The sequence below is a fragment of the Chelmon rostratus genome, chromosome 6, assembly GCF_017976325.1.
Source record: "Chelmon rostratus isolate fCheRos1 chromosome 6, fCheRos1.pri, whole genome shotgun sequence".
Taxonomy (NCBI): Eukaryota; Metazoa; Chordata; class Actinopteri; order Chaetodontiformes; family Chaetodontidae; genus Chelmon; species Chelmon rostratus.
In genome coordinates, this window is record NC_055663.1 from 22,487,449 (window position 1) to 22,514,496 (window position 27,048).

Genomic DNA, 27,048 nt, shown 5'->3' on the forward strand with positions numbered 1-27,048 from the left:
TAAAAGTTAATGCGTTACCAGCCTTCTAAGTCTTTTTAAGTACCACAACTGTAGTTAATTAGTCAGGTAACACTGCGTTACACTTCTGGCAACGTTACTCCTCACTGCGTTACATTTGGCACTTCTTCCATGTGATCTAACAACTGCAGTTAGTGATCATTAAGACCTAAAAAACTAAACTGATTAATTTAAAACGTGTGTTCTTTAAGGGGGCATTAATTAACACATTTCTGAGAACTGCATGATTTATATCAGCCTGTATCCCTGAAAGTGTGTAAGCTCTATTATAGAAAAAATCAACTTAAATTCCATTGATTCCATTTGTTGGCATTGTAACGACATAGCCCAGTTAAATTAAAATTAACTTAAATTAAAGTTAATATATTTGGCTGTGCTTTCAGTTGGGTATATTTGAACTGCTATAATAACAGCAACATCATACCTATTTCACTGTAACACAGAATGCTGAAAAGCTGGATAACATTTAAATACGATTCTGAAATGTGGGTAAACGTTTCAGGCTACTGGTGGAATTAAGCCTCTGCTTCACCTTTTCTCTCATGTGAGAAAACTTCATCTAATGTTCATAAGGTTTATCATCTTTGTCCACCAGTTCAGGTTTGACTCTGTCTGCAAATGCTCTCAGCAAGAGGCCACTAACATAAATGCATATCAGTTAAAGTGTTATGTTCAAGGTTCATGGCCATTCGATGAATGACCTGTGTGCCAGACAGCAGCTCAGTTCACCCACAGCTTCTCACACATGAATCTGACTGCAGGGAGCCACAGAATTCCTCTCAGTGATGGGAACCATATTCCACTGCTGGGACTGGGCACCTACGGGGACCCTTGGACGGTGAGAAGAATATAATGTGTGTGTTGGCAGATTTGTGGGCGAGCTGCGCTTGTTTTGTGACTGCTTTACCAGGAGGACTGCTGGCGACACCCGCTGTGACTGGCTAAACATTAACAGGCGTTTTGAACGTCTCTGTACTATGTGAATTATCTTTCAAAAGGGGAATGCTTATTTTTGCAAACTGCAGCACAACTCGATCAAATCTGGGTTAAATAATATCTGCTTTTTCTGTGGATTTCCAACAGACACCCAAAGGCACGGCACTTGAGTGTGTCAAGCTGGCGATAGATGTGGGTTACAGGCACTTCGATGGGGCTTTGGTGTATTTCAATGAGCACGAAGTGGGTCAAGCCATTAGAGAGAAGATTGCTGATGGGACAGTGAGGAGAGAGGACATCTTTTACTGCGGAAAGGTAATAAGTTATGTCAAGTTTTTTTGCACTGGACACTGTAAATAGTATTTCGTGACATGTGCTTTGCACGTTAATTTGAGTTTACTGTTTTTTTAAGCACTTCTGTGTTGTCTCTCTCAGCTGTGGAACACCTTCCACCCTCCAGAACTGGTGAGACCGGCCTTGGAGAGGACGCTGAAAGCCTTAAGGCTGGACTATGTGGATCTTTACATCGTTGAGCTTCCTATGGCCTTCAAGGTTTGTATATATTACACATATAGACGGCAGATTTCTTATCAGCCAGCAGTTTTAGCGTCTGAACATTGGACTTGCTCACCGTCACAAAGGTGATGTTTTGTTTAAATAACGTTCTTATCGATCCTTCCGGTTAAACAGGATGATCTGAATTAAGAAGACTGATGGTTCAAAAACTGTGCCGAGATAAAAGCATTTGAAATAAAAGAGAGACTAGAATGAGCACATCCTTGTGACTGTTTGTAACTTGACATGTGGTAACTTTTTTTAAAGACAATTTTACATAATTTATGCATGTCAGCTGCATAACAAATTAGAGAAAAGTAGGCAATGCTCAGTTTTAGAGAAAAGAAAATTATTAATCAAAATCTCTTTTTGCACTGTAGGTTTCAGAAGATAGTCAGGGGTATGTTTGGTTAAAACTGGGCTACTGGAACTATTTGGCTATTTTTACTGTTGGCATTAGTGTTTTTCTTACACAGGAACCTTCACTTTGTACAGTAATTCAACATCACCACGACCAAAGTGGTTAACGCAAATTATTGAATTGCACTTGAATTTTAGCCTGGAAATGAGTTCTATCCAAAAGACCGGGATGGAAAATACATCTACCACCACACAGACCTCTGTGCAACGTGGGAGGTGAGTTCTATGAAGTTCACAGTGGATTTGATGTTGGTCCTGCTATTTGATGACTTTTGCATGGCTCCTTGTCGCCTGTGATGTGTGATTGTGGTATTTATACTAAGACATATAGTAGCCTTTAACATTAAAACATCATGAAAACAGGTGGAAATACATTTATGTCAGTGGAGATGGACAAATAAAAAAAAAAACCCTGCATAATGGTTATTATAATTACATTGTTTTCCATTGGTTTGCATTGGCATCTGCTATTTTATTTCTGTGTATATTAGTGTTGCTTGTAATGCACTATACGAACGCCTTCCAAGAAAATATGGAAGTAATAACAATAAAATAATGAATCAAGGTAAACCACCAGAGACATTCCTTCATACTTGAAAGCTGATGCCAGAACATTCTCTGCTGCAGTGTCATAAAGTTGTGTTCAAAGATCTCTTTTTTCCTCCTCATCGTGCTTTGTATTTTGCGCCGCTATCTCAGTCGGTCTGTAAAGATAATCACTATCAGTCACTGAGAGGATGTAAATCTTCTCTTCTCAACAGGCTCTGGAGGCATGCAAAGACGCGGGGCTGGTTAAATCTCTGGGAGTCTCCAATTTCAACCGCAGACAGCTGGAGCTGCTGCTGAACAAGCCCGGCCTCAAACACAAACCTGTATCCAACCAGGTGACCCCACCTTGCCTCCTTAGACCCTCACTGCCATCAGAAATAGCATAGTGTACGTACAGTAGTATATCGCAGTGCACAACAAGGTATTTCTGAGCTTTTCATACTTTAGCATCAGCAGATGCACCAGAAGTAAACTGACAGCTTGACAATTAATCTGTGAATCTGCCCTAATTATGACAGGAGTTACCATTACCTGATGAAATGACTGTAATCACTTTCAACTTTATCATTACTCATTTAGTTTTCTTGGGTGAACGCTAATATTCCCACATTGAAACACGTTCCGGTAGATGATGCAGTGTAGCTGTGTATTCTTCAGTATATAGTACACTTAAACTCAACAGACTTGGATGAAAAGCCATTTTTCTTTCCATTACAGCCCGGTTTTATTCCAGCTAGTAAGAGCAAAGGGTGCTTATGTAGCGTCAAACCACTTTGGACCAATTGTCTCTTCTCTTCTCGCTTACCTGTAGGTTGAATGCCACCCGTATTTTACACAACCCAAGCTTCTGGAGTATTGTCGTCAGAACGACATTGTGATTGTTGGCTACTGCCCAATTGGCTCCTCCAGAGATGCATCCTGGTATGTGAGTGTTAAGAGACATGCACTTTTCAGGGCCGGTGCGATATTTCTAAACAGATGTTTTTGACAGCTGGTATTTTGTGGTTTTGTTCCTCCTGGTATTGTATTCATGGAAGGGAGAAAAAAGCATTTTCAGAGATCACATAAAATCTCATATAAATGTGACGCTTGTACAAAAGCAGGGGAAACGCAGGTCAATCACTACGTTTTGAATGAGGGATTAATGTTCAATTAAGCTAACTGAATAAGATTTCACATGAAAAGAAACAACTCTCTTGGCATCGTTTGTGTTTTCTTGTGTCTCTGGTTCAGGGTGAATTTGAAATGTCCTCCCCTGCTGGAGGACGAGCTCCTCGTGTCCATTGGGAAAAAGTACAGTAAGAGCAGCGCCCAGGTGGCTCTGCGCTTCAACGTCCAGAGAGGAGCCGTAGTGATCCCCAAGAGCTTCAGCCCCGAGAGGATCAAACACAACTTCCAGGTGGGCTTACAAAGAATATATTGTGTCCACAGTAAGTGCATTTGTCAACAAGACAAGTTATGGTGCCAAAATTCATTTTAAAACAACTCATATCTGGTTTTTTTTTCCAAGATATTTGATTTTTCTCTCACTGAGGAAGAAATGAAAGCCATTGAAGCGCTGAACAAGAATATTCGTTTTGTGGAGCTGCTAATGTGAGTATAAGCTTTGATCGGACAATATATGATCAAAATTAGCTGAGCCTAATATTGTATCTAATGTCTATGTAAATTAGCAGTTTGTATCATAATGCATTGTGTTGTTTTTAATGTGTAATGCAAGAACGACTTTCCTCATCATTATGCTCAGACACCATAACATTTTTTTTTGTTTAACACAGGTGGAGTGACCATCCAGAGTACCCATTTCATGATGAATATTAATTCCTTTCATTTTGTAATGTGCATAAAATCCTGACTTCAGCATCTTTACTTTACCAATAAAGTTTGCACTGGTGCATTTTCACACTGAACACTAGAGGGCTCCAGCTCATAGTTAATGAAAAGGGCAAAAAACTGTAAACGAATGTCTCTAAGGTTAACATACAGCTCACATGTCTGTTGTGCAATTCATGTGGATATTTGCTCCCATGCTTTGCTGAAATAACCACTCTGGTTTGTCTTTACAAACATACATCAGCGACTAAGAGCGGCGTGATCACTGTATTTAAGTTTGAAGATTAGTGTCAATTAGAAAAGCCAAGCAGTCCAAGTGCTGCTTGTGTGTTGACAGTCTTTCCGGGAAAACTGGACAAGCTTGTATTTGCATTGAGTGTGTCAATCTTGTTCAAGTAACTGTATGTATAAAGCACAAACCAAAGTCCTGTACATGTTCAAGGCAAGGCTAAAAAACAACACAGATAACAGCCTGGGGCGGAACAGGCAGTTATGCAAGTCCAACAGCCAAAAACATAAAGATGGCCTTTCAGAGGGGCATTAAAGTTTCAGCTGTGTTGTGGTGGATCTCGAAAATAAAGAATAGCTCTTGTTGTAACAAATTCAAATGAATGTACAGGACATGTGCTGCTTGGAGGTGACGTTAAGCATCTTTGACAGCTGTGACCAGAAAGAGGCGGGCCTATCTGAGAAAAGCGAATATCGTGGTTTATGTTGGATGTCAATACTGAACTGTACACAAACTGAACTATAGCAATTCATTAATAAATCAGCCAATAAATCACAAGGACTAAGTAAAATACTGTATAGTTCCAAGTGCATGAAAAATATGCTGCCCCTGAGGAGGAAAATGTGCTGAGCAGACTCAGTCAGCTGTGTGTGACATTACATATGTTTTTGCTGCTGTGTCGGTTTAATTCTTATAGATGCAATGAGGAAACATTTGCTCATCGCAGGTTCTGTTGTGGCATTACTTTAGCATGCTCAGCACAAGTCAACCATAACACCATGTCAAGAATGAGGAGGGCAAAATTACATATATGCTAAACTATTTGCAAAAATGGGATGTTTTCATAGATATTAAACATCTGTTGCTGAAAAATCAAATATCTTGGAAAAAATAAACAGATATGACTTGTTTTAAAATGAATTTTGGCACCATAACTTGTCTTGCTGACAAATGCACTTACTGTGGACACAATATACTCTTTGTGAGCCCACCTGGAAGTTGTGCTTGATCCTCTCGGGGCTGAAGCTCCTCTCTGGACGTTGAAGCGCAGAGCCACCTGGGCGCTGCTCTTACTGTACTTTTTCCCAATGGACACGAGGAGCTCGTCCTCCAGCAGGGGAGGACATTACAAATTCATCTATGATGTTGGAGTCCAAACATCATAGTTCCTGAGGAATTTGGGTTCAAAATGATGATCAGACTGATATGCTGCAGGTATAATATAGTAGGTTTCCTTGCACAAACTGCTATAAACGATGACATAAATGATACTAAAAGAAAAGTAAAGGTACCGCAATCACAATCAAATAAATTTGGCTCTCTGAAATAATTATTCACCACTTTCATCGTAACATTACATTTGAGCATTGCTCATTAGCGATACCTGTGCTCAAGCTGTGACATTATTTTGGAAATTGTAGCACTAAAGCTGTAAACCTTCATGAAGACGTTTGACTGTAAATCTGTTTTAACAGATGCGTGATACACGTCAACAACTAGTCATTGATTTCAGCACGGGTGAGACAACAGCTGAAAACCTTTATGAACTGGTTGACTCTGGATAAATCACTCTGTCTTGTGTGATAAGATCAGTTATCTCAGTGCAGGCACACTTGGTAATCTTTGTGTACACAACTATTACCTATTTCATCATCGTTTTCCTTCGCTGCTTGTCAAAGTTTTCCACCTCAAAATGAGAAGAAAGAAAGCATTTTACAAATGTGGGCATTTTGTTATTAGTGGTTCAAGATCTGTTTGAGGCAGACGTCTTTCTCCACTGAGCACTCCTGTAAGAAGCTTCTACATTACTAGGATGCCCCTTACTTGAGAAGGCCCCACTTGAAAAAGGTCTCAGTAGATATTCTTATATGTTTATGGTTTGATTTTGCAGACACCTATAATGGTTGAGTATTAATCTAATCATCCGTCCTTCCATCCCTCCAAGTTTGAGCCTGTACAGTCAAAATATCTGCAGGTTACGTTCAGAGAAGAAATCAAAGAGTTGCCATCCTTCCTGTTGCAAGTCAGTGTAACATCAAAATGATATTGAAGCTGTTATATTAAGGTAAAATTGTTCCGTAATGTCCCTTTAACCATTAACAAGCCCTGTGAGTGAGCTCCCACAACGTGGAAACAGCTGTGGATTCAATCCTCACTCCTCATGCTAGGAGACCTTAAACCAGATGCTTTCACACATTTAACTTAACAAGCACATTTGAGTTTGATGCGAAGAGACACGATGGACGCTTCCTAGTGAACAGACTACGATCCGAGCAGTGACCTGTGGCCGTACAGTCATAAAGCAGCAGGCAGCTGCAGACAGAATAAGGAAATACATTTCATTAAGGAACCCCCTCCTGTTGTTTTGTCTTCTTTTGTGCTCCGTGCACATGTGCAAGTGTGACAGTGGCTCCGGATGAGCTACTATCATTAAGAAGAAAGGAAAAGTTGCGCAGTGAGACTTCATTTGATAACACGACCACTGAATAATAATAGCTGAAAGGATTTTTTTTGTACTTGCTTTGTACCAATCATCCGGTATAGTTAATTATTAGTTAGTTAGTTACAATCAGAGCTGAACCAATATTTTGCACATCTGAGGACATATCTCATCTTAACAGAATATCTACAATAGCTACAGCCAGCAGCTGCTCAACTTAGCTTAGCATGAATTTATCCACCAAGCTTTAAAATCTGACTATTGAGGATCCATGATGTTATATGTGATTCTTTTTGAATAGCAACCACGAGGTCACGCCATCGAATGGAGCTCGACTTGCTGGTGATGTAGCGTCGTGTGTGTGGCTCATGCTGAAAACTGCAGCAAGATTTAAGATTTAACAAGTTGCTGCAGGTGAGAACTGAAATGAACGGTTTCAACGCTTTGTTGTAATATTTTCTAGTTATTTTTCAGCTGATTCAGAAAATATTAGACAGGTCGATTATTCGAACATTAAAAGTCAAAACTGCCACAAAACTGAAGTCAGGACGGTGTCATTTTCAGAGAAAGCGAACGTGTCCGTGTCTTGAATTGTAATTTGATTTGATGCAGGGGGTGGTGAGTTTAAAAAACAAAACAAAAAAGACCTAAGAGGAAAAGCAGAAGCACATCACTCCCCCCATCCCCACCTCCATAAAGACCCTCTGGATTGTGACCTCCTAACAAATGCCTTGAACCGGGCCGCTCTGGACCCCCGTGGTGGGAAAATGTTCTGAATGGGCTACTGGGTGTGCGAGGAAAGAATCTAGTTGAGGGAATAATGACTCTTTTCGGGGGGCTGAATTGAGAATGCTTTTGGAGCAGGGGCTTCGTGAAGCAAGAGTGATGTTTTAATTACAATCAGTCAGGAAAGAGGATAGAAATATTGGGGGCTCTTAACGTGAATGTTATGCACAAATAATTTCAAATTTACAGGGTTTGTGGATGATGCATTTTTGCACCTTTAAAAATTTTTCCAACCAGCCTCAGTAATATTTGAAATCATTGCACATATGCACGCACATGTGCACATGTCTGACCGGCCTCTCCCCCATAGTTTGTGGACAGAAAGGCCCTGGGAGAATGTGTGTGTCAAAAGGTTACGCAATCAGCCCACCACGCTGAGACAGCACAGACCTCTAGTGTGCTGTGGGGAGTGACTGTTTGTGTGTGGGGGTTTCTGAATGGAATTGGATAGAGAGGAGGGGGGTCTTCAGAGAGGGGCAACTCAGAGGGAAAATCTCACTGCAGGCTGCACCAAAGTCTTCAGTTCCTCAGATCTCCGCCCCTCCATGAATGTTATATAGTGATATCTGAAACAAGAGAAGGCCTCTCTTCTTGAAACTGTCATTGCACGACATTATGAAAGGTAAGTGCCTTTGATTATTGATTTTTTATTTTCCACGAAGAGATGAAAGTGAAATTGTTGATATTTAAATGCAAGATACAATGTTAAATTTGGTATTTATTGGTCACGTTGAGTGAGAGCTGCTCTTTTAAATTCTCTCTGGCAATGCGAAGAGGCCATGCATGGTTTCATCTAGCTTGTGAAAGGGCTGCACTATTGAAACATGCTCGTGCGGAAAGATTGCGCATCCGGGAATCAAAACTTGGCGTTTATAACTCGGCCGATATATTCAGCACATTTTCACGCAGCATGGTTCATTCCATGCTGATAATCATGCTGATCCATGTCGATAATCAGAAAGCAGATCAAGTGGGACCAAGTGTGCTGCTGATCTAAGACAAGAGCTGGTTGTGTGGAACGTAGTTAATCATTATTAATGATTAACTTTAATAAGGCAATAAGCATTTGTAGGTCATTTTGCACGATGGTTCTCACATCTACAGATCAATGATTTATCAGGTTTAGAAATCAAACTAATAAATCATTTTGATGCCATTTTTACTCACAGTTTATGCTCTTCTTTCATCAACCAGATTTATCATTTCTAACTCTCATCTATATGCACATCAGTTAGCTTTCAAGATCAAATGCTGCAACTGTAATTTTTTTATGAGGCACAGGTAGATGCGTGACATAGATGTCCTTACCTTATGTAACTAACCCAGTCATGTATTAGCCTGCAATTATCCAGCTGTGGGAGCTGCAAGGTCCTGGACATTATGAATACGTAGCTCTGAGTTGCACATGTTTAGAAGAGGAACCAGATTACTGCCTTTGTCCATGAGAGGTCATAAATACCCACAGGCTCAGGCATCGTCATGCATTACTTGCTCCTGTGTGTATTGATGTTATCTATTAGACTAAGTGCCGTACTAATGTCTGACTGATCTACCAGTGTGCTCGCTGGTGGTTTGATACTTTCACCTTGTTATCAGAGGGTGGAATCTACTTATCTGAGTTAGGGTCACTCACATCGGCTCAAAAGTGGTATGCATGCAAAGTTTAGATTTGTACCAATTCTAAAAAGACAGTACATTTCATCATAACTCCGCAGCTCCCTGCAGCTCTCCAGAGCTTTTGAGCATGTTTTGGCTGTTTTGGTTGTTACGGCCCACATTTTTACTGTTTCAGTCCTTGTTTCCAGCCACAGCAGCTCTGATAAACTCACAGTACTCCACCTGTTTAGCGCCAGACAACAGCCAGACAAAGTTAATGCCTGGTTCCTGAACATAGTGGAGCATTTAGAAGCTGAAAAGCCAGATTTTTCTTTCAGGATTAAAACAAAAGGGTGAGAAAGGATGAGTGGACTCAATATTGGACTCACATCTGACTGGAGGCCAGAAGAACTACTCCAAATGGATATAAATGTTCTGCCCTTTGGATGTGCAATTATGCAACAAGTGTGCAAACAAGTCAGCCACATCAGCTTAAAGAGTGATGTCAGTTGTGTGCAGAGCTTGTTCTCCACGCCCACACCTGGTCAAACATCAGTTACTGGAGATACTAAAGTATTCAACCATCCAACAAACATTATTTGATTCGAGCCTGGTACTGGCTTGGATGGAAATTCTGTAATTAATTGGCTAGTAATTGAACCCTGAGTTGAGAATGAGCAAATCTGGAATTTTAAAAGCAGCTTAACAGCAGCTGAAAATCTTTCTGATCTCTCATGGTTTAATTTCACACTTTGCTTCAGTGATGGAGGAGTCTGTCAGTACATTGTGACATCAGTGTTTTCATGTGTGGTTAGGAGCACTACTACTACTCAGCCTACGAAAACAGTCATATAATGTCTTTTGTGGCCCTGGAGGGAGTTTTCTAAACATTAAACCTGAAAACATTGACATGAACCTTGAGGCTGAAAATTCTTAACAGGCAGCTTCTTTTACAAACTGGAGGTGGGGTTTTGAAAGACGCTGGCATTTAGGAGACTCTTTCTCTCTCTCTTCAGTCCCTTTAAGTTTATATTTAGAAAAATGTCCAAAATGTAAGTAAAGCATGTAGCTTAGCATTTTGAATTTCATGTCATGTCAATACTAAAAGAAGAACCGATTTTACATCAGTTTGTTTACAGGTCTTAAGCAGTACTGCTGCATATGTGAACAAAAGTTGCAAAAAGCCTTGTGGGGCTGACTAGTTACCTCACATGATGTAACTTGAGGCAGTATCAGTAGGCGCAGAAGACTGCAAGTCTGAAAATGCCAAAGGTTAGTTAGAGGAGTTGGAGAGAAGTGAGCTACCCAGACCTTTATAGGCCACTCTTAATCTCTTGAGCATCAGGCTCCTACCAGAATAACACATTGCATTGTGGGTAATGTAGGCATCATGCTTTGAAAAGGAAGAAGAATGCTTGGAATAAAAAAGACAATATTGCTGGTTCTGCTGCATTTTTCTTAAACTTTCTTAAGCTTTCCTTGTCCAACGATGTTGTCGAAGTGCAAAGCTAAATCAGTGGAGTCCTGTTTTGAGGACCACCGGTGTATAAAGACAAAACATAACACATGATGTCAAGGAAGTCAGCCACACATTCATTCAATCAGTCAGCCAGCCATTCAGTAGGTCAGTCACTCAGCCACTTGCTCAGTCAGCCCACAGCTTTTCACAGAGAGGTGAAGTTGGCACTGTTTCCTGGGATAAAGCTCCAGTGTGCCTCAGTGAGATCATTCTTAATCTTGGCATCCTTTCTCACAGTTTACCTCTCCTCTGACGTTCTGTAAGCATCTATGTACGAAACCTATTTCAGACTGACTGTGTTTCTATAAATAATGATATTACTTAGCCTCACCTATTAAAATGCCTGTGTGAAGCAAGGTATTTGGCTTCAGTGTAAAGCCTCTGAGCATCCACAAAGAAACTGTGAAAAAGTGAGGCAAACTGTGATCTGGCTGCAAAGGCCAGTGTGGCTTCTCATTTGCCAGCAGAGAGCACAAGGGCTGCTCTGCTTTTGTTGCACCAAGACTTCATTCCCACCAAGAACCTTCTGAAAACAAGGGGCTCTATTTTTACCTCAGGCCACCATTTGGCTCCAATGCTACAGATTTTGGCATCAAAAACAGGTTAACCTCCAACCCCATGCACACAGCACACACAGAGTCACACTTGTGCTCCACCTCTGCCCTTTGCCAGTATAGGAGCACATTCCTAAAGGTGGCTTCGCACAAAGCTAAATGGGATTTCCATCCCCTGTGTTGCTTTCAGAACTGAACTAAAAAAACAGACAGCTTTATTGGTGCCGTGAGACCAGCTCACACAACATGTTTGTGGAAAGATGAAGGAAGGGAAGGAGGTTTGACATGGATCCTTGCAACTGAAATAGTTGGAGCTGAGTCTTCTGCAGATTGATGACCAATTTGCTCAATCTGGACTGTAGCAATGACCAGGATATGCTTCAGAGAGAGGAAAAAGGGTAGCAGAATGTCTGTTGAGAGGCCTGTTAATGCAACCTGACAGGAGTGAGCACAGTCAGAGAGCTGTCTGTTTCCTGCACAGAGAGAAATCCTTTCAGCAGCACTGGCCCCTAAACAGGATCTGGCCGAGAGCTTGACTAACTTCTAGCGTGGTCACGTAACATCGAGCCATTACTGACCTCATCTCACCCAGAAAAAGTGACATACGTTACAGCTCATGTAAACATAAACAAGCATATTTGGCACATCACATGCACAGTGGCAATTCTCCATGTGAACTAGCCAAGGTCCTGAAATTCCCTCTTCTCCCCCAGGCCTTAAGTGCATTTATTCTTTAAATAGACCCCCTTTTATTGGCAGGCCGATATTTTTCACATTTTAAATTATGTTTACTTTTTATCACAAGTAAATTACACGTGCTTCACATGTGTTAAAACAACATAAAGCAAAAGGCAGCAAAACAATATAATGAACAACACACACACACTCATCCTAAGCTTAGAAAAATAGAAAAACCTCTAGCTTGCATTTGAAATGATGGACACCGTTATGACAGATCTCAGGTCTCCAGGCGACAAAGCAACCAACACCACCTTCAGCGGATCAAATAGTCAAATAGAAAACCGACATTTATTGACCTGATGAATCCAGCTGGAGCCAAACTGCTGGTCTAACGTGCTTTAAGGACTATGGGGAGAAATTTGAAGTTCTGTTTTGCACTGGGAGCCACTGAAGTGATTTAAGTAGAGGAGTAACATGCTCAGCTATGAGTGTTTGCATAAAGACTGGCAGCTGCATGATGGATTAGCTGGAGCCCTCTGATTGGATGCAATTTTAGGCTCTCTGAGCAAATGGTGTTAATTCAAATCACTTTGGGTGTTAAACTCCCTATAAAACATAAACACCTGTCATAGAAATTTGTTTCCATAACTCATTTCCTAATGTCTTCCACATTTGTTTTGTTGGACTGCAGAAATGTGAAAAGGGCAGGGCGATAATTCAATATTATTATTTATTGTCTCTCAGTGGGATGATATCGGGATGATGTCATATAATACTTTATAAAATTGTCAAATTGTGTGATTTGGAGCATTTTTTTTTGTTTTTAACTATCAAAATTAGAATTCGTCTCCAGATGATTTAATCACGAGTGATGTCATTTCTTTCTTTTCTACTTGGGTAAAGAAGAGACTTGTTGAAGTTCACAAATTAAAACTGAACACGCACCATGGGATTGTCGCTTTAATTCATCAAGGGAACTGTAATTGATAAAACAAAGCAATCAGATATGCCCCTTCAGACCTTTGAACTACCGCCATCCTTGTTTTTTTTTTTTTTTCTTACTCGTCCACTCTTCCTGATGTCAACTTCAGGGCGCACAGACGACATGGACACCATGTCCAAGGTGGAACCGTCCAATGGGCACAGCAGGCCGCTGGACATCGTGCCCAGCACAGAGGAGAAGATGACAGACAGGGGTCAGTGGGGCAACAAGCTGGAGTTTGTTCTGTCAGTGGCTGGAGAAATTATTGGCCTGGGGAATGTCTGGCGTTTCCCGTATCTGTGTTATAAGAACGGAGGAGGTGAGTGCTGCATCTGCCTATCTCTTTGTTTACTCTTCAATGCAAATGCTTGAGTTTGCCCATTTAGTCATTCATTTTCTAACTCTGGGGGTTAGTGTAGCGTACAGCAGCCTTTCCCTCTTCCCTTTTAAAGTAGCGCTGGCTGAACCATCACTCTGCACAAATACTGGCGTTGTAAAAATCTTAAATTGTTCAACCACAAAAACAGAAGGCTTCTAGAAATACCATTGAGTAGAACAGCTAAATTGTACTCAATGAACAATTGAGTTGCAGCTAAGATTCTGAGAGGAGAGGATTTTAATAATCCACAGGTTAATAATCCACAGGTTAATATGTGATCTATTCCAAGGAGATCCGTTAATCAGTGGAGGTAATGGTTCACTGAAAATAGGAAAATAGCCAAACAGATTCTGGCTGCCAGTTAGCTTAACTTCTGATACTTGAGACCTTTTTATGTCCCATAGGAAGTAAAATTGTTTCATTATTTTGGCAACTAGATGGATGATTTCAGATTTCTTCTGTTAATATAACACGTTACATGACTTTGTATCATGACCTTCATCACCATCATTCTCAATAAGTTTTTAACCTCAAAACTCTCCAAAAAAATGTATTTGCAACGTCAGTGCGCTTGGATTAATTTAAACAATTTGCTCTACATCACTTGAGGGCATATTGAGGGCGTGTGAGTGAACCGGTGTGTTTATGCAGGTGCCTTCTTCATCCCGTACCTCATCTTCCTGTTTGCTTGTGGAATCCCAGTCTTCTTCCTGGAGACGTCTCTGGGTCAGTACACCAGTGAGGGAGGCATCACCTGCTGGAGGAAGATCTGCCCGTTGTTTGAAGGTAATCTGCCAGCAAGTATTTTCTCAAGAAAGATAATTTAATTGATGCTAAGTAATTTAAAGAGTGAGCCTAGAAACTTCAGTGCCATGTATTACCAAGATCTGTTCATTTTACACTTTTATCACGTAATTAATGATTCCTGGGCTGTGTTAAAGTGTTTGTATGGGCGAGCATCCATCTTCACAATATTTTGAATATAAATATGTGATAAATATTCTGAAACAATGAGTTGCTTGTGCACCACACAAAAATAGAAAGATTTATGAGAACAAACCAGTGACAACATCTAAACACGTCCGTACAAGAATGTGGGATGAAGGAATTCCCGACATGCATATGTAATGCGCTCATGTGCATGTGTTCATTTTCACTGCACACTATGTGCAACTGTGTCCGTACGCTATATGTGTGTGTGTGTGTGTGTGGATGCAAGCATGTCAAACAACCGGTGTGCATGCCACACAGATGTGGGATGGTGATGCATGTGGTTGTAACAGCTGCCAAGCAACCAGCACTGGCTAATCTTCCATTTTCTGCCTTCCAATAAGTCTGTAATCAGCCATAATCATAACCCACAGAGGGTGACAGCTGGTAAAGAATGGAGGTGGGCATGCAATCATGTGTTGGAGCAAGAGTTGAACTTAAAATTTGTCTCTATTATAATTTACCCTGCATAATTTGCTCCACTGTGATGCAGTCATTTAAAAAGGACGGCAGCGGTGAGATGAGGATGGGTTTGATCAAGTGCTGCAAAGACGTCTGTTGTCCAAGGTTAAATTATGCTTCTTTGTCTTTCATGAATGGAACTGTCAGGGAGCTCAGAATCATTTCTGTGACTCACTTGAGATAAACTTGAGATAAAGTTATTGCTTACATGGGAGACTGCAAATAAACTGCAAATTCAATTGAATTTGTGACGTTCTCAGACTGCTGACAAATACAACACCGCAACCAAACAAGCTTGTTTAATGGTGTCAAAGCGGCTTTTGTGAGCAGAAATTACCTGCAAGACAAGTTCCTCGACACAAGCTGTATCACTATATCAAAGCACACCCTTGTGGCACTCTAAAGAATAATCACATGTAACATATACAGCAATACTTGGTCGCATTGTTGCTGAGTTTCAGGTGACTTTAGGGCAAGTGAAAGAGATTGTGTGAAAATGTCAAAGCCATAATGCAGTTTCCCTTTGCTCACAACTCCAACCCCCATTTTTAAAATAAGTTGCATGCTTTTGGAATGATAAAGAAAGAAATATAATAAAAGTGGCAGCACTCGCTCTTAAACTTGACGTATTTTGTTCCAGGGGTGGGTTATGCCACGCAGGTGATCGTTGGTCTGCTGAACATCTACTACATCATTGTGCTAGCCTGGGCCATCTTCTTCCTGTCCAACTCCTTCACCTGGGATCTGCCCTGGGCCTCATGCAACAACACCTGGAACACAGGTGAGACACAGAGCACCATGTCTACAGCAAAAGATGTCCTGCTAGACGTATATACTCTGTGCGTAATCATTAATCAGGTGTAGCCAGATCTACATATTGGCACGCTTATGGGGGTCAAAATAAATATACTTTGTCATTATCAAGTGGGTTTTCTTTTCCATCTTATCTTACATGAATTTTTTATCCCTGTTTTTATATCCATTCTATGTATTTTCTGTGTGAAGCACTCACTTGCTGCATGTAGTTATACTTTGTATGTAATGCTGCTTAGCAAACGCTAACACCCCAAACCAAGATGGTGAAGATGCTAAACATCAGCATGTTAGCATTGAACCGCTAATATGGCTGCTGACTTTTTTAGTGTTTATATTTAAGTTCATGTTGCAAATATTGCTGTTTCTGCTGTTTCCTTCATCATTTCATTCATTTTATAGTTTCATCTTAACTTAAGAGTCTGAATGATCCTGCACAATTTCACTCCACTGGTGGCGTTGTTTCACGTTAGAAGGATTTCAATGCAAGTGACGTTTCGAGCAAAACGCTCTTTCTCAGACTTCTGTTCTGCATTGTTTCACTTGCCTGCGTGTAACTTGGAAACCTCAGAGGGAGCTTGGATTTCTTCTTGGATTGAATGTCTCTTTGTCTCCCCTTCATTCAAGATTCCTGTATGGCATTTCAGAGGGGTAATAGCTCCATCAATCACCATGAGAACACCACCTCTCCTGTCATTGAGTTCTGGGAGTAAGTGCTTTTTTCTTTGGCCATGTCCTCAAACGGCTGTGGGTGCCAACAAGTTCACCAAATTATTAACATAGCAAGTAATGTAGACCTGTAGTATTCCATCTTAAATCGAACCAGATTTTTCCTGTTTTAAAAATGTGGTTGTTACACTAGATACAAGCTCTGGTTCCAAAGTTTTGTAGTTTTCTTACATGGTCTTTTGAATCACTTTAGATGCTGAGCTCCTCAGCTCCTGAGAGCATAGATAAAATGCTATACTTGAAAAGTCTTGAGCGTAAATATAACTGAATGAGTCCAGATTCTAAGACTGGATAAAACATTTTGTCTAATTTGCGTGTGTGCCCCAGGCGAAGAGTGCTGAGAATCTCCTCAGGTATTGATCACATCGGCTCTTTGAATTGGGACCTGGTTATCTGTCTGGTTGTTGCTTGGGTCATCTGCTACTTCTGCATCTGGAAGGGAGTCAAATCAACTGGCAAGGTGAAACCTCTACTTCGCTCCCGGTGTTCAGATATTCACTATGTAGCATAAATCACATAATATCATCAATAGTTATCTGCAGCGTTTCTCATGTAAAGCACCTTTTATGCTTTTTTGATTGTTATATGCTTGCTGTGTGGTTAGGTCTTTCCTCACATATGCAGAAAGTGATGCATATTTTACAAACTGCAAACTACAGCATTGGCACATTTAACACAATCAAACACATATTTAGTTTCTGAAAGAGAAGCATTGTCTTGTAGACATGTGTGTGATTAGTGGGTGCTGCTGTTTCTCTTCAGGTGGTTTACTTCACAGCCACCTTCCCTTATGCTATGCTGCTGATCCTGCTGATCAGAGGGGTCACCCTGCCAGGAGCCTCCAGGGGAATCCACTTCTACCTCTACCCCGACCTGGGACGGCTGTCTGACCCACAGGTAGGCTGGAAATGCACTTGCTTTCAGACATGTATGTATCAACTATGAGGCATGTCTACCAGCCTATTAATGCTTTCCAAAATGGTGCAAACTGGTACAGTACTGCCTTGTGTTACCCAGCCCTACAGATTAATTATACACATTCACAGTGATATGGTCATCCACACCCAAGTTGCAGATATTTTTAGCATATTTTTCAAGAACGTGGAGTTACTAAAAGTTTTTCAGGTCATGTCAAACCGACCCATCCTCCCAGGCTCCCTAAAGCAAATCTCTGCTTTTTGATTTTACAAAGATATTAACAGATAACGTGCAAAACTGAATTTGAATTTAGGTCTGGCAGCAGGCATTAGAACCATGTGGAGGAAGTTTATTTCAACTGGCATGATCATTGTGGGTTGTGTATAAAGTTGGCAGTTTAGGTATATACAAGATATTTCACAGCATTTAATCAGCTGGTATCTATTTGCATGTCTTGTCTGAATGCGCTCAGAAAAGCTACACTGTCAGTAACGTAGGTCCTTTTGTTTGTTTGGCCATATTTGCTGGATGCATGAATAGGCATGTGACAATAGTTTGCTAACAGGTTTGTCATATGTCCTCAAATGGGGATAATTATGATCATAGCTTGATTTTGCTGCCCCCAAGTGGCAAAAAAAAATCAGTTATTGCAAGTTTAAAGAGGCAGGATGTGAATCAGGATGTGAATCAGGATGTGAATCCTGTCTGGGATGTCAAACACTTTCTGCATCCATCCACTCCTGTAACATTTTGCCTTAAGCAGTTTTAGCAAATCAGCAATGCTGCCACCAATTTTTCTCGAGGGGATCGTGCCATTTAATAATGTGTCCAGCAGACTGTCAAGGACTTGTCCACTGCTGTAGGAAGAGAGTGGATTGCGAATGGTGGTGGTGACAGGGACTTTGCAGCTTCTTCTTTGCTCGCTGTTAGATTGCATCCAGTGTGAAACTCTAAATGAGGGACCCTCTTCAATCCCTCTCACCACTCTGGGGATGAATACAAGCCTGGTGTGTGCAGGCCAAGACAAGCTAAACTGTTGGAGTTGGTGCCCTGGGAAAACCTACCTTTGTGTCATGTTGTGTCCAGAGTTTGTGTAGTTGGTTGAACCCCCAGTCAGTCAGATCTTCAGTGCTGGCTCCCACCTACCTAATACATGCCCCATTGCCCTGGGAGCACTTTACCAGAATTGGAAGCATAAAGAGAAACCTAATTTGAATTTTGAAGAGTGAGTGTTGAAAAGGGAGGCTGGAGAAGTGCTGCACTTTATGCCTCAGAGAGACCAGGGTGGATAATAGGCTTTGCTGGGTCGGTGATGTCGGCATGATGGGGTGACAGGGCTGGAGTTTTGTGATTTGATAAATGCATTTGGGCGTTTTTAAAAAGAGATTAGGTGGTGTGAGCCTGTAACTCTTTCAGTATGAAGGGTACATGGCAGGATGTGTGAAACTAACTCTAACTTTTCTGTGACTATGGTGCTGGTTCTGTATGTGAGAGCTGATGCAGCTCAGAAAGCCCTGATAGCTGAGTATATATCTAAAGAAGCTGCATGAATAAATGTACGGCGTCTCTTAAAAAGCCACATTTTCAAGGTTGAGTCGTGCATACTTGCATAAACGTCCATATTTTACAGCACTTTCTCAGAAGATACAACTAACTTTTCCAATATATCAAAAAGGCTTATGCCTGAGTTGAAATCATTATTTTTGTGTCTTTTAAATTTAGGTTTGGATGGACGCTGGGACTCAGATCTTTTTCTCCTATGCCATCTGCCTGGGTTGCCTCACCGCTCTCGGAAGCTACAACAAATACAACAACAACTGCTACAAGTAAGGACTAAAATGATCATGCATTTCACATTATGATCAACTGCACAACATGACAGCTTTACAGTATTTTCATATGAGGGGAGTCAAATCTCCAGTGCAGTACCCATTCATACACACAGTTCCTAATCGTTATATTCCCCTCTCTGTGTTATTTCCAGGGATTGCCTGTCCCTCTGTTTTCTGAACAGTGGCACCAGCTTTATTGCAGGTTTTGCCATCTTCTCCATCCTGGGCTTTATGTCCTACGAGCAGAACGTGCCCATCTCAGAAGTGGCTGAATCTGGTTGGTTTTTCTTTTACTGTTTGTAAAACTCACGCCATTGCACCATCTTTACCAAAGAGCTTCTGCTTGTATTGATTTACTAATTATTTTGAAAGACTTATGATGAACATACGGATGCAAAGCTTGAACTGATGGTTTTCCTGCAGCCTCTCAATGGTAATAATAGTGTTAATAGTATTGCTCATATGATACTAGCAAGAATGACCAATACTGATATTTTTAATGAGAAAATGACTTCTAAAATCTGCCTAACTCAGGTCCAGGTTTGGCCTTCATAGCCTACCCCCGCGCTGTGTCCATGATGCCTTTCTCCCCTCTGTGGGCCTGCTGCTTCTTCATTATGATTGTCTTTCTGGGACTGGACAGCCAAGTGAGACCACCACCGCACAAACACACACAAACATATAATTCCAACGCTACAGTTTCAAACATTTTTACCAAGCCAGTGTGCACAGATCTTTTTAAATTTTGCTTGGTTGGTGCTTTTTTGGATTGGTCAGCAGCACACACACACTCACATACACAAACACACACACACACACACACACACACAAATATCTCACACTCCTCGTTCCTTCCACCGTCAGTTCGTGTGCGTGGAGAGCCTGGTGACAGCCATGGTGGACATGTATCCCTCCACCTTCCGGCGTAAAAACCGCAGGGAGCTCTTCATCCTGGCAGTGGCTGTGGTGTCCTTCCTCATGGGGCTCATCATGCTGACAGAGGTGGGTCTCGGTGACCTCACTTCGTAATGTTTTCACAGAATAAGATGACAGAATAAGCACGTACGTAATCGTGCCCAAAGGATTGTAACTGTACACCCATAGACTTTAAAGCAAAACGGCCTCCTTTCAAACCAGAGTCCAGAATCACCGTTCAGAAACCTCTTTTTCAATGTGCTATTGAATAACAGCTATAATAAAAGAATTAAAAGAGGATAATGAATGGTGGCTTGTTGAAGGCCTGTTGTGTTTGGAAGTGAAGACTTTCTTGTCTTTGAGATTCTAAGCAGGTTGATGACAATCTAACTTATGTTTCAGGGAGGCTGCCTAATTTCTACCCACTACAGCTTCATGTTAGCAGCCTTCAGTCCACATGAGCTGAAGATTTCTCTAAAATTCCCTCATGTCCACCCAGTTGTTCCCTTAACTCTGTTTTGTCTGATCTTCCCAATGAAATATTTGCTGTGAGCACTTTTCAGAATTATTTTCAAGTCTCTTCTGTGGCTTTCATAACGTGCAGTCTCAGCGTTTCCCATTATTTGGCTGTTTTCTTTCGCTAATTACACCTACAGGCTTATAAAACCGTGTCTGTCTCCACAGGGAGGCATGTACGTCTTCCAGCTCTTTGACTACTATGCAGCCAGTGGGATGTGCCTGCTCTTCGTTGCTATTTTTGAGACTGTTTGCATTGCTTGGATTTATGGTGAGTGTGTTGGCCCAGGCTATTCGGGAATGTGAATGGGGTATTTAAAAGGCAAAGGCTTTATTCTCACTAGGCAATATTCACCCCTGTCCACACTGCCCTCTACATTCAGCCAGTCAATAAAAATGCTGTTTTAGCCAGTTTGCAGAAAACCAATAGTAATAAAATGAATTAAATGAGCTAAAATCAAAGTAGCCTCCTGTGTAAAAGCACATGCTATGGTTTCTAAGCAGTCCTTTCTGTCAGTCATGAAAATTATTAATGTACTGTGTCTCTTTTTCCATTTTCAAACAGAGTGAATCTGGGCACAGACGGTAGTTGGGTATTGATGTAAATCTCCACTGTGCTTCCCTCATTTTACAGGTGCCGACCGTTTCTATGACAACATAGAGGACATGATTGGCTATCGCCCCAGCCCTGTCATCAAATACTGCTGGCTTTTCTTCACCCCTGCCACATGCTTTGTGGGTTTCACATTGAGCTTCAATGTGCATGCTTTTAAAGCGCTCTCCTGGAAGAAGAGCAGCCTCTGCTGGCCAACATTGAAAATGCATTCATTTGCAAACTAACACAAATGGATAAATTAAGCCTTCTTTATCTATATCTCAAAAATTAAAGAAGGAATGAGGTTGAGGTTAATTGTTTGCTATTTATTTTATATGAGTCTTTTGAATGTGTGATATGTAGCATAGTGAACATCCAACCATACAGAAGCATGAAATATCTCTCTCTGTCTTGGTTATCAGGGAACCTTTGCTTTCGCCTTGATCAAGTACTCACCTCTGAAGTACAACAATGAATACGTATACCCATGGTGGGGCAATGGCATAGGCTGGATCCTGGCCCTGTCCTCCATGCTGTGTATCCCTGTGTGGGCAGCGGTGAAGCTGTACTACACCCCTGGGACACTAAGAGAGGTAAGTTTCACCTAAAACCTGCCCTTTCTAGATGCTGCCTAACTGGCTCTGCCTTTGCCACACCAGAGGAATGAACCGAGACAAGAAAGCCGTTAACTGATGACAGATACTTACCTATCAATGTGTTTGTGTTAACAATGGATCACGTGAGTATGCATCAGGGGTCGCTCGTAATAACAAATACACAGAAAATAATCCATCGGTTCTGCAGTTCCCCTCCACTACAGAGCATTTAAGCTTTCTTTCAGCTCATTGTTTTGGTTTCACGGCCCACAACAGCTGATAAGCCCACTGGACACAACCTGCCCAGCACCAACTGGCAGACAAACAAGCTGTTTGTTGAACGTAGCAGAGCATTTAGCAGCTAAAGAGCCTTTCGGGAGATGCTGGGGACCAAAACAGAGGCAAAAGGAGGGTGAATATTGGACTTGCCTCCAAATGAACGCTGTTGTTGCAATAAGAACTTTAAAAGGCCGTAATATGTCAATACTGTGCTTCCAGCAAGCTGCACTGCTGGTCAAACAAGTTAGTCGATGAAGTGAGAACTTGGAAGGTTTCAGAGCTATTTATTGCTTTTTGTAATAAAGCCTACACATGGCAGAAATAATGAAACAGGCCTTCTTGTGGTCTACTAGTTAAGGCGTTGTGTGAGTTCAGTGGATTGTTGCATGTCATACCCCACTCTGTCTCTCCTCCGACTATGTACTGCATATCTTGAGTAATCTCTTAGATAATAACATGCTTAATTTCACAACTTCCATCGGTGTTCCCATACATTAAATATTTTGTCATCCATTTTCTCATCATATAGCAAGTTCTTCACAGTTTAATGATTGTTTTCATTCACAGCGCCTTGTTCTCTTGACCACTCCGTCCACGGAGTTACCGAAGACGAAGCAGGAACAGGAGAGGCTGCTGGCCATCTTCGCAGCAGACGGCGACAGCCTCCAGCAGAAATCGCCTCCCACGAAGGACGGCTACTTCCCCATCGACGAAAAGGAGTCTCACTGCTAGAGACTCTCAGCTTGGAACCAGAGTCCCGTAAGGGGTCGGAGGTCACTCCTCAGCTTTGACACTCTGTCTGGTCCCATCCCAACTCTCTCTGCAATACCTCACCAGACAAGGTGGCGAAACAGGCACAGTGCAGACTTTGAGTCACCTGACCTGTAACTACTGACCTGCTGCTGGAGCTTAGTGCTTCACACACTGCCTTCAGCATACAGTACGATGGCATCCACATTCTCACCTAAAGATTTACATCCTTTTTTTTTGCGTGTGGCAGAGTCACTTGTACATTTGAAAAAATGTGGCCATTTTTGGCCAGGAATTTACATTTGATTGTGTCTGCTTTCTGAGGAAGCTTTTTTTTTCTGTTATGGACATCTCTAATGTTCAGTTAGTCGGACTTGGCATTCCAGTTACTTTATTGATCCTAACATCTGCTGTGAATGGAGCACAAGAGGTGTCACACGAGTGCTCAGATCATAAAAGCCCGCTTGAATAAAAGCTGCGTGTCTTTGTGAGTACAGGTGCATCGTGTATTTCATGAAGTAAACAAACAGATCGTACGCTGCAGCGCTGAAGTGTCCACTCGTTTATTGCAGCCACGTGGTCTTCATCAGTTCATGTGTCTGATGAAGAGCAGTCCATGTATGAGCTGCTTGTTTGTTTATTTCATGACTTGCTTCCGGCTCAGCCCCTGCCCTCTTTGGTTTGGATGTGCATGCATGCTCCTGTTTGTATTGTGTATTCCACCCGGCTCTGTTTTTACTGTATGGTAGAGAGTTATCATCTCAGGATGTAAAATTTTCTAATGAAAACAAATCCTACAAAGGCATACTAATAACCAATGCTTGATAATGCAAGAATTGGATTTTAAATGTAGCTGAACTGACCACAACTCAACTCAATTAAGCTTTGCTGTTGTTTTTGTCAGATTGATATTATGTTCATTTATTCGATATGTTTTTATTTCTTTTGCTTGACCGAATATTGCAAAGCTGCATGAATATGTTCTTTTTCCAGTCTTCTGGCATGATTTTAATTTAGTGGGTTTTGCCTTATCTCTAATGAATTGAATCGTATGAAATGAAACGTAAGTGTAAAGTGCCTGAAGGAGACAGCTGTGCCACTTAGATAATATGAACAGGGCAGACTGGTTGAAGGGTTTCAGTCCAAAACAAACATCTCTGTCGTCATTTCGTTTTCTGCTGTATGATAATGAACTTCAGCCTGTGTTTCTTTAGATCAGGCATGTCCAAACCATTCCATAAAGGGCCGTGTGGCTGCAGGTTTTCGTTCCAACCAAGGAGGAGCACACCAGGCTGGACTCATTCAATCAGCTGATCTCAGTCTTCAGCTGATAATTAGGTGACCTCTTGATTGGTTGGAACAAAAACCTGCAGCCATGCGACCCTTTACCGAATAGTTTGGACATGCCTGCTTTAGATGTTGGAATGAATATATGATCATTGATTACTGATAGGGAACACTTTTACATATATAACTTTTATATGCTAAAATTATTTTTTATGACTGAATAAAAAATACCTTCATTTGTGTGTTCATTTATGTTCAAATGTATATTTTGTTTGCCGTAGGATTAATTATTTAATACATGAATAATCTGCGTCTATGCTGATGATCAAAAGAGAAATATTCTAAAGTCATTAATTTAGACATCATTCATTCTTAAATAATATTGCATTATCTATATTTAATATGTTATCTGCTAGGTAGTCTTTGAAAATATTTAGGAATTCAGTGATGTTACAGTGCTGCAGATAAAGTGCTGTCTTCAACAATGTTTTGTTTTGCATAATTTGCAGTTAGTTAGTTATTATGTGGGCCGTTGTAGTGTATTTGATAAGCACTTCATAGTCTGCTGATTCTTAAAGCCTTAATTCCCTTAAAAGAAAGAAGTATTCGAGCGTTGCCAAGTCAGTGTAATGTATTTTCAATAATTAATTAATTAATTTTAACACATTATGAGTGATCATGGTAAAGATACCATACGTTGTAATATGTATAATACATTGCACAGTGTAGCATATGTCTAGACTTGATGTGTAAACGGTTGCTAGCTGCTACAGTCCATCCATCCAACTATACCCCTATATTCATCTATATCTGTGTTAACACTTACAGTAACACCCACAGTGCCACCTGCGATGCAGCTTTGATAGACTTGTCATGCAGTTTCACAGAGGTCAGCATGATTGTGTGAATCATATAGATATAATACTTAAAACAGTAGGTTGAGTCCATCATAGCAGTCACAAAAAAAGGGATGCATTTCTTTTTTATGTAAAAATCTAAAGGCTTCACTTCAATGGATAATGTACTTCTCTATCCCTCATGCATTCAAATCAGCAGGCTGTTTTGGGTGGTTTCACAGCAGCAGGATTCTGGAGGGTTTACCTAGACACAACAAATCTTAATGGCTTGTACAAGAGGTTATTTTTAGTCAGTGACGCTGGGGGAATGTTGCTTTATGCAGTCATTTCCTCACATCTCAAAGTACTGTAAATCTCCAGAAATATTAGGAACTGCTTGGGGGTATTCCCTTTTAGTGTTCTGACAACATTCAGAATGTGATGCTAACATAAAATGTATGTCTCAATTTGACAAGTTCATGAATATGTGCATAATTTGATTCAAAGGTAATGCAAATTCAAAACATTCAACTGGAACAACTACACACGTCCTCATCAGAAATTTTGCAGCAGTGGTTTAAGGCAGCCAACTAGTCTGAGAGTAACTCCACTTCACGTATAGGTATAAAAAGCTTTGCTGCTCTCTTGTTGCTACTCTCACTGCTGTTTGTTGTCTTCCCTTTCATCCCAATTCAAAAGGATTTAAGGCAGTGTGGAAGTTTGAACACCAACTCCCAGAGGACAAGAGCTGTTTCTTCAGCAAGACAACACAGAACTCCAGCAGTCTGATTTTTTTCTTTTTCTTTTTGGCAATAGGTGGAGGGTTTCTTGTAAGATGAGCAGCTCATACAAGTTGAATATTATGAAAAGATAGAATTGTTTCTTGACTTCATTTAGATTAATAATGTGTTTTTTCTGAAAACTTTGTAGTGAAAAAGCACTGAAATCTGAACCAGGACTAGAAGAGAATCAGGAACCTGGTGCAGTCTGTTTACTGCTATGGCACAACAGAGAAGTGCCTCTCTGCACAGTTTGTATGTGGGCTCCTTCTGGTTGTCACTGTGCAGCCTCAGGGAATGGGTGCTCCTTTTTACCAGGGCTGCACATTTCATCTTTCAGTTTCACAGCAATATCCATGTTGACTAATGCCACCTACCTTTAATGCATCTCATCCCTTCAATTTAGCATGCCATCCTACCTATCGATTAACTGTAAAATAAATCCCTTTAAGTGCACCTTATAAACTGGCAACCGAGTGCATAGTTAGAAGTGGAAATGTTTCATAAATTCATCATGAATAATTGAAGAAGCCACAGTCTGAATTTTATTTTATTGGTTATACAATTTCAGTGGTGGTGTTAGCATTCAGATCATTTACCTAAGTAAAGGTAGCACTAGCATAGTGTAAAGGTGCTGCATAACAAATAAGAATCTTGCATTAAAACATTTATTTCATAATCCAACAACTGTATATTAAATATATATTACAGAGTATATATATACTGTAATATAAAAAGTAAAAATAATAATTATGCTGAGCAGTGTTATTATTGTGTGTGTTTTATTATTGGTATAACATATTTTAAACTGGATTTATATGCTGATACATAAACATGCAAGCAGCATTTTAATGTTGTAATTGGAGCCAATTTGAACTACTTTATATACTGGAGGGCAGTACAACAATTCACCATCTTTTATAAATTGATCATATGTTTTGGATGTAATATACTTGTCAGCACCAAAAACTCGTAACTAGAGTTATTAGATATGATTCTCTTCTGAAATGTTGTAAACGTATAAAGAAGCAGTAAATTTAAACATTTCAGTGCAAATTCATCAAATCGTGCATATGGAAATAGAAATAGAAAGAAAATCTTTTTCAAAACAGCTGTTTCTCGAACAGCTACTGTAACTCCTTTTCTAGCCTTTAGGTGGCGCATGTCGGCATAACAGTACAGAAGCACCCAGACGTGGCTTGTCGTCATCTGTCTGTTTCAAGCATTTCCAGCAGGGGTCGCTGTAGCCATTATTCTGAATTGGTCACTGTTTA

At 40.7% G+C, this 27,048-nt stretch overlaps 2 protein-coding genes across 3 annotated transcripts; both read left to right on the forward strand.

Annotated features, from left to right (window-relative positions):
* Positions 1-760: 760 nt before the first annotated feature.
* On the forward strand, positions 761-4,299 carry LOC121607958 (aldo-keto reductase family 1 member D1-like). Of its 2 annotated transcripts, XM_041939031.1 has the most exons (9): positions 761-856; positions 1,102-1,269; positions 1,390-1,506; positions 2,068-2,145; positions 2,691-2,813; positions 3,290-3,399; positions 3,712-3,877; positions 3,989-4,071; positions 4,257-4,299. In XM_041939031.1, the coding sequence occupies exons 1-9, from the start codon at positions 764-766 to the stop codon at positions 4,297-4,299; spliced, it is 981 nt and encodes a 326-aa protein (XP_041794965.1). In that variant the 5' UTR covers positions 761-763. The 2 variants fall into 2 exon arrangements, with proteins under 2 accessions (XP_041794965.1, XP_041794964.1); XM_041939030.1 differs by lacking the exon at positions 2,691-2,813 and having other exon boundaries at positions 764-856.
* An 8,895-nt stretch (positions 4,300-13,194) lies between these two features.
* Positions 13,195-22,854, forward strand: slc6a13 (solute carrier family 6 member 13). The gene is made up of 14 exons (XM_041939853.1): positions 13,195-13,417; positions 14,129-14,263; positions 15,570-15,710; positions 16,370-16,451; positions 16,799-16,931; positions 17,234-17,368; positions 19,112-19,215; positions 19,374-19,498; positions 19,756-19,868; positions 20,086-20,223; positions 20,821-20,923; positions 21,287-21,387; positions 21,670-21,840; positions 22,690-22,854. Exons 1-14 carry the CDS (start codon positions 13,195-13,197, stop codon positions 22,852-22,854), a joined length of 1,869 nt encoding a protein of 622 aa, XP_041795787.1.
* The last annotated feature ends 4,194 nt before the right edge of the window (positions 22,855-27,048 follow it).

Bases quoted from the DNA above. Each gene is read 5' to 3' on its own strand.
- LOC121607958 (XM_041939031.1), top strand. From the start codon at position 764: ATGAATCTGACTGCAGGGAGCCACAGAATTCCTCTCAGTGATGGGAAC. The intron at 857-1,101 runs GTGAGAAGAATA...GATTTCCAACAG, and splicing joins CCTACGGGGACCCTTGGACG to ACACCCAAAGGCACGGCACT. The intron at 4,072-4,256 runs GTGAGTATAAGC...TGTTTAACACAG, and splicing joins CGTTTTGTGGAGCTGCTAAT to GTGGAGTGACCATCCAGAGT.
- slc6a13 (XM_041939853.1), top strand. From the start codon at position 13,195: ATGTCAACTTCAGGGCGCACAGACGACATGGACACCATGTCCAAGGTG. The intron at 19,869-20,085 runs GTGAGACCACCA...TTCCACCGTCAG, and splicing joins TTCTGGGACTGGACAGCCAA to TTCGTGTGCGTGGAGAGCCT. The intron at 20,924-21,286 runs GTGAGTGTGTTG...CTCATTTTACAG, and splicing joins TTGCATTGCTTGGATTTATG to GTGCCGACCGTTTCTATGAC.